The following is a 13,891-nucleotide window of genomic DNA, read 5'->3' as shown; positions in this document are numbered from 1 at the left end:
TTCATTTTTCAACAAAAAAAAACACGTTTTTAGACGGTTTCTCGCAAATAACTCAAAAAGTAATTTATCAAAAATATATTCTTAGGAAAAATTTTGAAAAAAGGCATTTCCGTCAAAATTTCAAACTATTTTTTTTAATTTAATTTTTTTTTTAAATAAGCACTTTGAAATTGTGAAACTTACAGATCATATAAATATACAAAGTGAAGTAAATTTTAAAACTGTAACGATTAATTTCATTTGGGATGCTAATTAAGCGGATATTTTTACGATGTTTCTTAACAAAAAAAGGGACCACCTTTATTTTCAGCGTTACTGGCTTACTTTTGCTGCTAGAAACTAAAAAAAAAATAAAGCTTTTCCTAAAGACTTTAAAAAAGTTATAACGAATTTTGCCAGAAATATGCTTCATTTTTTGGTTATTTCACGTTGGAATGTTTCGATTTGGAATTTGACACTTTTCTTGAGCTACAACTCTTCCTCTACTAGATCTACCGACTTCATGCGTGCACAAGTTTTTTTAAATTTTTTTATAAGGTTTTTCTTTGCCAAGAACATTTTTTTCAATAAAATACACAATTTTTGTGTTATTTGCGAAAATCCGTCTAAAACCGTGGTTTTAGACAATGGGATAAACGAAGCAGAGATAAACTTAAATAAACTTAAATAAAGCATAAGATAAACAGAGATAAACCAACGCACTGGAGTGACGATGTAAAGAGAACTGCCGGGAACTGGATAGCTAGTAGCTCAAGATAGGAAGACATGGAGAAACTTTGAGGAGGCCTATGTTCAACAGTGGACGATAACGGTTAGATTATGATGATGATAATACTTTCCTAACACATAAAAAACAGTTTGTAGGTATACCGTATAACGATTCACTAAGCTACAAAAAACTACTTACAAAAGGAAGGAGGAAGGGGGCGCCTAAAATTACTTGCCCCTGGGCGCTTGGAAGCCTTGGCGCGGCCCTGGTGGCAATCAAGTATGTTTACACGTTAAATGATATGATTAAACGACATTTCACTTTGCCCCATCTATTAACATTTCACATTGCCCCAAATGGATTTAAAAGCAAACTTGCCCAGTAAAAAAAAAGATATTTAAGTATGATTGCTTTTGTGTGTTGCTTTCAAAAACATGTTTAGTTAAATAAGATGAAAAAATTAGCAATTACACTCACCCGCAGATTTTACAAATAGGCGACCAAAAATGTATTAACAGTGATATTTTCAATAACATCAACAGACGATCATTACAAAATGGTCGATAAGCACGTACTACTTCTAAACATTAATTGGATTGTTAACATTGATGGCTCCGTTTTGCAGAAAAATTTGAAAACGAGCTATTTCGCTTTACCCCACAATTTCACTTTAACCTTGCCTCCCCTAATGTACAACAAACTATGTACAAGCCAGTGCTGGCGCGTGACCTTGAGCGAAAATACAGAATACGAGAAAGTCAGCCGCTACTTCTCGCTTGTCGCTCTGTAATAGCTTTTTAGTAAATGCTCATATTTGCCTTTTTTATCATGCATTTTTTGTTTCATTCCGTAACACTGATTTAATAGATAAACGTGATTTTAGGTTTATCGTGTGAAGAAGTAAAAACTGATCCGAGTAATATATTAAAACAAGATGATGACGGAAGTAGTCAATTGAACCAGTATTTAACTGACACTATGAAGGTGAACACCAGAGAAAAACCTTTTACATGTGACATTTGCATGAAACAATTCTCAAGGAATTATGGTTTGAAAATACATTTAAGAGTTCATACCGATGACAAGCCATTTGGGTGTAAAATATGCAATAAACAGTTTTCAGAAAAATCTAGATTAAAAAAACATATACTATTAGTACATTCTGTAGACAAACGTTTTGCATGTGAAATTTGCACCAAACAGTTTTCACGACATTGTCACTTAAAAGAACATAGAAGAGTGCACACTGGAGAAAAACCATTTACATGTGAAATTTGCATGAAACAATTTTCAAAGAGTTATGATCTAAAAACACATTTAAGAGTTCATACCGGTGAAAAACCATTTGCATGTGAAATGTGCAACAAACGGTTTTCACGAGGTTCTAATTTAAACACTCATATTGGTAGTACATTATGTAGAAAAACATTTTGAATGTGAAATTTGCACCAAACAGTTTTCACGACATTATCAGTTAAAAGAACATATTAGAGTACACACTGAAGAAATACCCAATTACATGTGAAATTTGTATGAAACAATTCTTAAGGAGTTATGATTTAAAAAGGCTATGGTGGTTCTCCACCCTCAGGAACGTCCTATGTTAGTTGGGGTAGTTACCCCTATGATAGGGGTTGATGAAGTAGACACTATTTGCTGAATACTTATTTATTTACCAACTCTAAATACCACAGTAACTAGTTGGTGCGTTTGAGGTCGAACTGTCTAATAATGTATCTGAATCACGAATGATAATTGATAAAAGAATGATTCGCGATGCATTGCTGTATCTATAAATAAACTAGAAAAGTGTTGATATTTTTAATGCTGGCACGGCCTGGCCGTGAATTATGAATAATATTGAATAGCTGACAAAGCGTTATTGAAAACTAGTGCACTTGTGTTGAGTAATCAGTGTCACCTAATTATTTAACGACAAACGTGATGTTTGTTTTGTAAGACATTTAAAAATTAAATGAATATGTCTTGATCTTATTTTGGATGCTGATAATCCTGTACATCCTTACCCTTCCGGGTTTTCTGACTACCGACAAAGAAGAAATTTTTTCTAGACAACGCCACCAACCGATTATTGTGTTTTAATCAATACAGAATTAAATATTTATTTCCTATACGCTGTGAGCTTCGCTGGTGTCGCTCCTGGCGGATTACTAATCAACTTTCACTGGTAATTTTTAAATTTATTATTTAATTGTTATCGCTTAATATTTACAACGCAAAAAAGTAATTAAATTATAATCGATTTTTTTAAGATTTTGCTAATCATTTTGACGTTCTATTGATAAAATATGAATTTCTTACTTCGGATACTTTAACAATTATCGTGTAGATGGCGGTAAGATTAATATATTAATTTATAATTAGATATTACGGAACATTAAAAAAACTTAAATTCAGTATTTAAAACGTAAGTATATTTAAGGTAAAAATATATACCACAGCTTTGACCAACTAATATTGTTTATAATTAATGTTTTTAATTTTAATTTTAAATTAATCACTTTGACATTTATGTCAAATTTCCGGTAAACGTTTACAAACTTGTCACTACTGGCGTTCGCGAATTTGTAAATATCCCCTCTACGTACGAGCTCACAGCGTATAACTAATTAGTAAATACAAAGTTAGAAAAAAATGTTCGATATCAATATTGTTCCCGTTTCACTTGTCACTCACTGTGTCCTCGGACTGTAAGCATATAGTCTATTCTTATGTATTTCCTTGATTTTATTGTTTTCCATTTTGATCTTACAATTAACTTTACCTCTGTTATTGTGAAGGGGCCTACATAAAGACTATCAAACTTACCATTCTCTTCTCTTTTTACCAGGACTAGGTCTCCTATTTTAAAGTGTTGTGGTGTCGCTTCGGGCTTATTCTTTTCTTGCCGCTCTTTTTTGTGCTTCAGTAAGAAGGTTCTAGCTCTCTCGTGTGCGCATTGCAGTTTGTATCGTAACTCATTGTAGTAGGCATCTATATTGTAACATGGTTGTAGCTCCCGTGTAAGGTCTTCCGGTAGGTTAACTTTACTGCCATACAGCAATTCAAACGGCGTGTAACCATGATACGCGTTAGGGGATGTATTGTAGCAGTATATGAACATTTTGCAACACACATCACAATTTTTCCTGTCTTCATCTATGAATGCACTTACGTACTCGTTTAATGTTCTATGCAGTTTCTCACAACTTCCAATGGACTGTGGATGGTATGCCGTTGAAAAGTTGTGCTCTATTTTTAGTAGCTTTGTTAGTTCCTGCATTACTTCGTTTTTATATTCTGTGCCTTGGTCTGTTCTTATTTGTTTCATGAGTCCGTATGTTGGTATAAAATGATCGAAAATTCCACGGGCTATTGTCTCAGCTTCTTTATTGCACACGGGTATACTTACCGCGTATTTCGTAAGTTCACACAACATTGTGATACAGTATCTATTTCCTTCATTACTTTTAGGCCCGGTACTTTATGCAGGGCCGCGTTTAGGTCAGTTGACGCCCTAGGCAATTCTCTAGTAGCCGCCCTTCAAACATGTACCATTTTTGAGAAAAAAGCAGATTTTTTTATTTAAATATGAATACACTAAAAATGGATTTAAACTACGATGTTTATATACATATAACAGAAAAAATTATCATTCCAGTTCGATTTCTTTCTTGATTTTCTTTGGCAAAATTATCTATAATGTCCTTACAATTTATCGCCTTTGTTACGTCACTTTCTATGGACAAAATCGACAAAATGCTAAGACATTTTCGAAAATGACCTTTCCGCAAGAATGCACAAATAAATGCGCAAACCAATGTCAAAATTAGGGAAATATATTTCAATCCACTCTTCTTTAAATATATATCATTTTTTTATTTAGCTAATGCCTCGACAACTAATGGCCATTGGCATGGTAGGTACGGTGAATTTTTGCAGTTAGGTACCTAGTGTCATGTGTAGTGTGTGTTGAGTAAGTGTCTTGTTACTTTGCAAAGTCAACGTCATTGTTTTTGCAAAGAGACGCTAATTGTATCCGAACGTCTGCGGTCCCTCGGTGAGTACCCACAAGGACAGAATCCCACAGTATCCCACAAGGACAGAAACTATTTTCATTTATTAATTTATAATAAACGAAAAATTCCTGACCCTGGTGAACTCACGACCATTCGGACCTTTTGATCCAAAGGTAGGCGCTCTTACCACTGAGCCACAAAGGGGGTTTAGATATATCAATTATTGGTGATTTTATTGTGGTATCCAAATGATCCTTTTAAGTGAATGCATTCATGTATGAATGATGTATCTAGGTCGTCTTTATAAATTTGTATCATATTTTCAGCTTCTTTAATAATTTCTTCATTGTTTAATTTTGGCAAATCTGTTATAGCACGAAAACATTGATAAATAAGTCGATAAGATTCCAGACGTCTACTCAGATCTCTTATCAGAGTGTCGATTTATAGAATGTGTGGATTTTCATCTCATCGCTAGCTAAAAAGTTCGTTCGTCGGCACCGTCAAATTGAATTTTTATTTTTCTATTTGTTATTTCTTTATATGATTTATTTGGGCACAATTTTTTGGCTTCCACTTCATAAATGGCAAAATTATTTCTGATTGAGGTAAAGTAATTTGATAGAGCTTCATACTCTTTAACGACAGAACCCAGATCCATTGCAGGACTCTGGACATACTTATTGGATAGGTTCACTCTTTCTAAAATATGTTGCCAAATGATAGCTAATAATGTCATTTCAAAAGTGTCCATTTTTTCAAATATAGAAAGTGATTGATGCTTCTCAGCTGCAGTTTGACATTCGTCTTTGAGATATTAAAAAGCGCAGTTTTTATTTCGCTGAAGCCAGTGTATAACGCGTTAGTTGCGTCCGCCCTTGCGGACCACCTAGTTTCACTAAGAGATTTCACAACAGGTGATTTTAAGTTGTCAGTCAAAATTTTCCATCTATATGTGGAAGCCGAAAAACATGTATATAATTCTTGTAAAAAAATGAAAAAGGAAGTAGCGGTCAGACAGGATTCTGCTGCTAAAGATCCTACCAAATTGAGAGAATGTCCAGGGTACGTACTCAGCAAGTTTATTGTGATTTTTTATTCTGGCCTGCAGTCCTGAATATTTGCCAGCCATATTGGATGCGTTCTCATATGACTGGCCGCGAAAATCACTTAAATCAATGGTACCTCTAAAGTCGAAATACTTGTCGATTCCAAAGCAGCAGATTTGTGACCTTCAGATGGAATATATTTGGAATATATTTAAAAAATCTTTCAGTCGGCATACCATCACCACATCACCAGAAAAATAGCGAACTAAAAATGCTAGGTGATCTCCATGAGACACGTCTGGTGTCGAATCAACTATTTATAGTATGTTTCTTGCTTTAATTCGTCAACAATCGTTCTTCTTATTTTTCTTCCCATCTAAACTATTAGTTCCTCGCATATACTGTTTGACAGATAATTACAGTTCCCTTGACCAATATTTCCAAATTTAGCAAGGTGCTCGCGTAAAAAAGGATCAAGTTCTGCTATAAGTACTAAGCAACCTAAAAAGTTACTGTTTTGAACTGATCCTATAACTGAATTATCTCCTCTAATGCGTTGCAAAACGTTGCGCCAGTATTGTACTTCGCTTCTGAATGTACTTGTTATGGAACAGTCTATTCTGTTTTTTAATTTACCTCGATTGAATAAACTCAAGACATTTGCCGTGTGGTCCTTTGAATCTTCATATTGTTTTAATCTGACGCCAGTATTCTTCTGGTCATTGAAACCTTGTGCCTGAAATAGACGGCAAGGAATACAAAATACACTCTTTTTAGATGTAGAATAAAGTAGCCAATTCCTGAACTTCATTTCACCGTTCAACATTTTTCTTGAAAAATGATTCCTTGTTAGGGATCTGTTTATTTGTACATTTGTTGTTAGGGATGTTTTCTAGAAATTAATGCCCACTTCTATTCCATTGATGGATATACTTAATTGTTATTCGATTTTAATATTTATATACAAATATTTTTTTGTACAGTATTTTTGCCGCCCTCTCATAATTTGCCGCCCTAGGCAACTGCCTATATTACCTAATGGATAAAGCAGCCCTGACTTTATGTCTCGATTAACAGCCCGTTAGTTAACGGAGGTTTAATCGGGACCTCTTTAGGGTCCAAGGTAGGTATAAATGCAATTATAATTATTATTATACTTATTTATAATTATAATAATACTTGTAATTGCATTTATTACAACGCTAGAGACCCTAAAGAGGACCCGATTAAACCTCCGTTAACTAACGGGCTGTTAATCGAGACATAAAGTACCGGGCCTTAGTGAATGGACCTATCGTATCTATGTATACTATGAGTAGATAGACAACCTGCGTTCTGGCACATCCCCTAAATCGCAACCCTTAAATATTAATAAATGCCAAACGGCTTAACGTAGGATGACGTGTGACGTATCGTTGGAAAGGGGATGAAAAAGGGGGTTGAACGCAGTATGTGGCGTGCGCATCGGAATATGCCAAAAGGGCATTACGTCATATCTTCTTTTCTATTGATCCGATTTTGACGTAAGAGGGCTCGTCGGAACGGGGAGGGGGTAACGAATAAGTTGAGACAAAAAAACAAAGATGGCGGCAGTGCCAAAAGGGCATTACGTCATATATTCTTTTCTATTGGTCCAATTTTGATGTAAGAGGGCTCGTCGGAAGGGGGAGGGGTAACGAATAAGTTGAGACAAAAAACAAAGATGGCGGCAGTGCCAAAACTGCATTACAGCATATCTTTGTTGCTATTGCTCCGATTTTGACGTATGGAGTGTCAAATGAAAGCGGCGGCGACACAGAAGCCAACTGTCAATTCTTCTTCTTCTTTTCGTTTGTCAATTCTTCTTCTTTTCCGTATAGTGCCTAACAGAACGTGACATTCGACATCTTTGTTATCATTGGTCCGATTTTGACGTATGGGGTGTCAAATGAAAGCGGTGACGACACAGAAGCCAACTGCCAATTCTTCTTCTGTCAACGTTCAATATTAACTGTCAATTCTTCTTCTTTTCCGTATAGTGCCTAACAGAACGTGACATTTGACGTATGACGTGACAAACGAAATAAAGAAGAAGAATTGACAGCATCATGACAAACTAAAAGAAGAGGAAGGATTGACATCAACATGACAAACTGAAAAGAAGAAGTTGAGATGACAAACGAGAAGAAGAAGAAGAATTGACAGCAACATGACAACTAACAGAAGAAGTGACAATGGCTTAACAAAATGAAGAAGAATTGACAAACCGGAAAGAAGAAGAAGAATTGACAGCTGCGGAAAAGAAGAAGAGTTGACATGACAAACGAAAAGAAGAAGAAGAATTGACAGCAACATGACAACTAACAGAAGAAGTGACAATGGCTTAACAAAATGAAGAAGAATTGACAAACCGGAAAGAAGAAGAAGAATTGACAGCTGCGGAAAAGAAGAAGAGTTGACATGACAAACGAAAAGAAGAAGAAGAATTGCCAGCAACATGACAACTAACAGAAGAAGTGACAATGTCTTAACAAAATGAAGAAGAATTGACAAACCGGAAAGAAGAAGAATTGACGGCTGCGGAAAAGAAGAAGAAGAAGAAGGTGACGTGACAAACGAAAAGAAGAAGTGACGATGGCTCGACCCAAAGTAGAATTAACAAACCGAAAAGAAGAAGAATTGACAGCATGACAAACGAAAAAAAGAAGAAGTGACAAACGAAAAGAAGAAGAAGTAACAATGGCACAACACATTGAAGAATTGACAAACCGGAAAAAAGAAGAAGAATTGACAGATGGCTTGACACAAAGAAGAAGAAATTAAATACGAGTTCATTATTCATAAAATGTACATCTAATACTAAGTATTAAATAGAATTTCATTAGTCACACAAAACGAATGTGTCAGCGGAAGCAATATCATATTACACCTGTAACATGATATTGCAAAATAGTAAGAATGTAGGGCAATGACCGCAAAAAAAGCAACGATTATATTTTTTGCAATATCAGGTTAAAATGCAATATTAGACATGTGAATATTATTTCTAGAAGTTGCAGTTTTAATTTCCGTTTTAACGAGTCGTGTAAAATTTGCAAGGTGTTTCTGGCAATGACCGTAAAAAAAAAGCATCAATTATATTTTTTAGTATACGATTTCATTATTATTATGACACAGCACATTCTACACGACGCATTAATAACGGAAATCAAAACCGCAAACTCTAGCAATAATATGCACATGTCGTTTCAAACAATCCTGCAAGTACATACATGTAAATTTTAATGCGTCATCAGATTAACCTACTATATAAATAGAAATCGGGGGATAGCCAGTTCATTGAGTTTCCGACAGGCATAAAGTACACCAATTGTGCCCGAGCCACAGTTTCCGAACGTGTCGCTAGTTAGTTCGCAGTGCAGTGATAAATATTGAATCAAGGTGAGCTATCTTTGTTGTTCATATTAAATATTTTTTATGTGTATGTAGTGTGTACTTGTGTGTCATGTTTTAAATATTTTTTTAAGTAAGTTCTTGTGTTAGTATTATGTACTTGTGGTTCTTTTATCAATGTTTAAAATAATTACGTGCAAAAAAATTCACGTCTACTCTGCTTTAATAATTGTGGACTATTTCTATTTCTCTCTCCCCAATTTTCTTTTGCCGGCCTTCTATATACTTGTGTTTCTTTTATCTATGTAGTTTTAAAATAATTACGTGCAAAGAATTTCCCTTCTCCTCTTCTTTAATAATTTGTGGATTACTGCTTTCTATTTCTCTGTGTTCCCAATTTTTTGTCGGTCTTCACAATTCATAATTTCCTATTTTTACACGATCACATAATTTTGTTAATGTAAATTATCGATTTTTTGTTTTTTAATGTCTCTTTTTTGTTACGTACTTCTGTGGATTTTGTTTTCTCTAAACTATTATTTATAGGATCCTGGACACCCATATAAAAAGCATGGAAAACGGAAAGTTTACCATGGACAGTAAAGTCCTTTGTGAACATTTAAGTCAAACTTGGACAAAAATTCAATACAAATTAAATGGAGTCAATTCTTTGTTACACATTATGCAGTCTAGGTTGGACTGGACTATTCTAAATAAAATTTCTAAGATAATCACATTCAAAAAGTGTTTTTGTGTTAGGAAATAAGATATCAAGATATTACTTCTTATTTATTAAAGATATTACAATAGTTCCAGTAATTTTAAGATAGTTTTTCTTTGCAGTTCTGCCTTTTTATTTAAACCTAAATTCATTAGTTCAGTAATAATTTTACGTTTCTGAAGCATTTTTTCTCTGTATGATTTTCGTATGGTCATCCCACGTTCAGTTTTGTAAAATTGTCTTCTCTTTTCATTGGCTTCATATTTTCTTCTAATACCTTCCTCACCTCTTTCACACTTGCAGGTTGATTTTACGTGTAGTTCATGCACTGAAGCATATTTTTCTAGATTGCTAACGCCTCTGCTCGCTAGGGTAGAAATTTCATTACGTATACTTCGACAGAATTTTCCTCTCGAATGTAACCACTCTAATTTAAATACACTTCTCTCGTAATGAGAGTGAGGTTTACCTAAAAGTCCATCTCCATCTCGACGAAGGGGTTTTTGACCATCAGCACATGCAATGTATCTTAAAACACCAACACAATGATCCAAACAAATAATTTTTCTAAACGTAGTTTTTGGATGTAGTCTTTTCCCTGCACGTTGTATTTTCTTCTTGTAAGCCAACATTGTAGATCCATTTGTAAAGTGAATTAATGAATGCAGATGTTCGTGTGCAGTACTTCCGTCGTCTGCTACTAAATGACAACGGCAAATGGAATACCATTTTACATTAGGAGCACATGCTAGAAGAGTAAAGTCACTCTCATTTAAGAGTAAATGATACCATTCTCTTGGTGACTCTTCGTAATCCTTTGCCATGTCCGCTGGCGAAAGAGCTTTAATACCACTGACACTCAAAAGAGCCAGATAGTCACTTTTTGACAAAATAGACATATCTTAACTGGCTATTTAATAACAAAGAACTGAAATCTCAAAACTGTCTCACTAGACTAAGAGTCCTTACGAAGTTGTTAAATTTATCTACCAGTACAGCCTCCCCCACCCTAACTGATTATTTCACGCATGCGCTATTACCATGGTCAAAGCCTCGTTGAATTTGCTGATATGCAGAAAACGTGACGCCACGCTCAGATTTTTTTATTTCACGCATGCGCCATTAACAAGGGCAAAGTTCAAAAGATCGTTGTCTAGACTTGTTACTAACGATGCTAAAACAATTTGACTTGCTGTTCTGACACACCCCCCAAATCGCAACCCCACGTTAGGTTAGGCCAGGGTAGCAGAGCGTCACAGCATGTCTCAGCGTTACCCACAACATTCTCTGCTACCCTGGCCTAACCTAACGTGGGGTTGCGATTTGGGGGGTGTGTCAGAACAGCAAGTCAAATTGTTTTAGCATCGTTAGTAACAAGTCTAGACAACGATCTTTTGAACTTTGCCCTTGTTAATGGCGCATGCGTGAAATAAAAAAATCTGAGCGTGGCGTCACGTTTTCTGCATAGGATCCTGGACGCCCATATAAAAAGCATGGAAAACGGAAAGTTTACCTTGGACAGAGGAGTCCTGTGATGGACATTTAAGTCAACCTTGGACAAAAATTCAATACAAATTAAATGGGTCAATTCTCTATTAGACATGATACAGTCTAGCTTGGACTGAACTATTCTAAATAAAATTCCAAGAGTTATCGCATTCAAAAAGTGTTTTTTGTATTACGAAATAAAATACCAAGATGTTACATATTATTTATTAACAAATTATAATAATTCTAATAATTTTAAAATTGTTTCTCTTTGCAGTTCTGCCTTTTTATTTAAACCTAAATTCATTAGTTCACTAATAATTTTTCGTTTTTGATGCATTTTTTCTTTGTATGATTTTCGTATCGCCATCCCACTTTCAGTTTTGTAAAATGTTCTTCTCTTTTCATTTGCTTCATTTTTCCTTCTAATACCTTCCTCACCTCTTTCACACTTGCAGGTTGATTTGACATGTAGTTCATGCTCTGATGTATATTTTTCTAAATTGCTAACGCCTCTGCTCGCTAGGGTAGAAATTTCTTTGCGTATACCTGCACAGAACTTTCCTCTCGAATGTAACCATTCTGATTTAAATATTCTTCTCTCGTAATGGGAGTGAGGTTTACCTAAAAGTCCATCTCCATCTCGACGAAGGGGTTTTTGACCATCAGCACAGGCAATGTATCTCAAAACACCAACACAATGATCCAAACAAATAATTTTTCTAAATGTAGTTTTTGGATGTAGTCTTTTCCCTGCACGTTGTAGTTTCTTCTTGTAAGCCAACATTGTAGATCCATTCGTAAAATGAATTAATGAATGGAGATGTTCGTGTGCAGTACTTCCGTCGTCTGCTACTAAATGACAACGGCAAATGGAATACCATTTTACATTAGGAGCACATGCTAGAAGAGAAAAATCACTCTCATTTAAGAGTAAATGATACCATTCTCTTGGTGACTCTTCGTAATCCTTTGCCATATCCGCCGGAGAAAGAGCATTAATGTCGTTGACTCTCAAAAGAGCCAGATAGTCACTTTTTGACAAAATAGACATATTTTAACTGGATACTTAAGAACAAAGAACTGAACTCTGAAAGCTGTCTCACTAGACTAAAAGAGTCCTTACAAAGTCGTTAAATTTATCTGCCAGTACAGCTGCCCCCACCCTAATTGATTACTTTACGCATGCGCCATTCACGCGGTCAAAGGTCAAAGTCTCGTTGTCTAGACCTGCAATAATTAACCAAGTTAATCCAACAATTTCGACCTGCTGTTCTGACACAGTACTTAAATCACAACCCCACGTTCTGTAACTGCAATTTATATCTAAATAATTTAATTCATAATTTCTACATCGAACGTGGAGTTGTGATTTAAGTACTGTGTCAGAACAGCAGGTCGAAATTGTTGGATTAACTTGGTTAATTATTGCAGGTCTAGACAACGAGACTTTGACCTTTGACCGCGTAAATGGCGCATGCGTAAAGTAATCAATTAGGGTGGGGGAAGCTGTACTGGCAGATAAATTTAACGACTTTGTAAGGACTCTTTTAGTCTAGTGAGACAGCTTTCAGAGTTCAGTTCTTTGTTCTTAAGTATCCAGTTAAAATATGTCTATTTTGTCAAAAAGTGACTATCTGGCTCTTTTGAGAGTCAACGACATTAATGCTCTTTCTCCGGCGGATATGGCAAAGGATTACGAAGAGTCACCAAGAGAATGGTATCATTTACTCTTAAATGAGAGTGATTTTTCTCTTCTAGCATGTGCTCCTAATGTAAAATGGTATTCCATTTGCCGTTGTCATTTAGTAGCAGACGACGGAAGTACTGCACACGAACATCTCCATTCATTAATTCATTTTACGAATGGATCTACAATGTTGGCTTACAAGAAGAAACTACAACGTGCAGGGAAAAGACTACATCCAAAAACTACATTTAGAAAAATTATTTGTTTGGATCATTGTGTTGGTGTTTTGAGATACATTGCCTGTGCTGATGGTCAAAAACCCCTTCGTCGAGATGGAGATGGACTTTTAGGTAAACCTCACTCCCATTACGAGAGAAGAATATTTAAATCAGAATGGTTACATTCGAGAGGAAAGTTCTGTGCAGGTATACGCAAAGAAATTTCTACCCTAGCGAGCAGAGGCGTTAGCAATTTAGAAAAATATACATCAGAGCATGAACTACATGTCAAATCAACCTGCAAGTGTGAAAGAGGTGAGGAAGGTATTAGAAGGAAAAATGAAGCAAATGAAAAGAGAAGAACATTTTACAAAACTGAAAGTGGGATGGCGATACGAAAATCATACAAAGAAAAAATGCATCAAAAACGAAAAATTATTAGTGAACTAATGAATTTAGGTTTAAATAAAAAGGCAGAACTGCAAAGAGAAACAATTTTAAAATTATTAGAATTATTATAATTTGTTAATAAATAATATGTAACATCTTGGTATTTTATTTCGTAATACAAAAAACACTTTTTGAATGCGATAACTCTTGGAATTTTATTTAGAATAGTTCAGTC

The 13,891-nt window shown here is 35.1% G+C and overlaps 1 protein-coding gene across 4 annotated transcripts in view; it reads left to right on the top strand.

Annotated features, from left to right (window-relative positions):
* LOC126879781 (gastrula zinc finger protein xLCGF3.1-like) overlaps nucleotides 1-13,891 on the top strand; it is a 164,461-nt gene that overhangs the window by 96,760 nt on the left and 53,810 nt on the right. Inside the window, exon 3 of one of the 4 annotated variants that reach the window (XM_050643038.1) lies at nucleotides 1,593-1,693. The exons of the other annotated variants lie outside the window; for them this stretch is intronic. Coding sequence (XP_050498995.1) covers nucleotides 1,593-1,693 — 101 coding nt within the window. The remainder of the gene's footprint in view (nucleotides 1-1,592; nucleotides 1,694-13,891) is intronic. 4 annotated transcript variants of the gene reach the window in all.

The sequence above is a fragment of the Diabrotica virgifera genome, chromosome 2 (genome assembly GCF_917563875.1).
Source record: "Diabrotica virgifera virgifera chromosome 2, PGI_DIABVI_V3a".
Taxonomy (NCBI): Eukaryota; Metazoa; Arthropoda; class Insecta; order Coleoptera; family Chrysomelidae; genus Diabrotica; species Diabrotica virgifera.
Note: the sequence above shows the minus strand (reverse complement) of the source record. Positions and strands in the feature narration are given on the sequence as shown.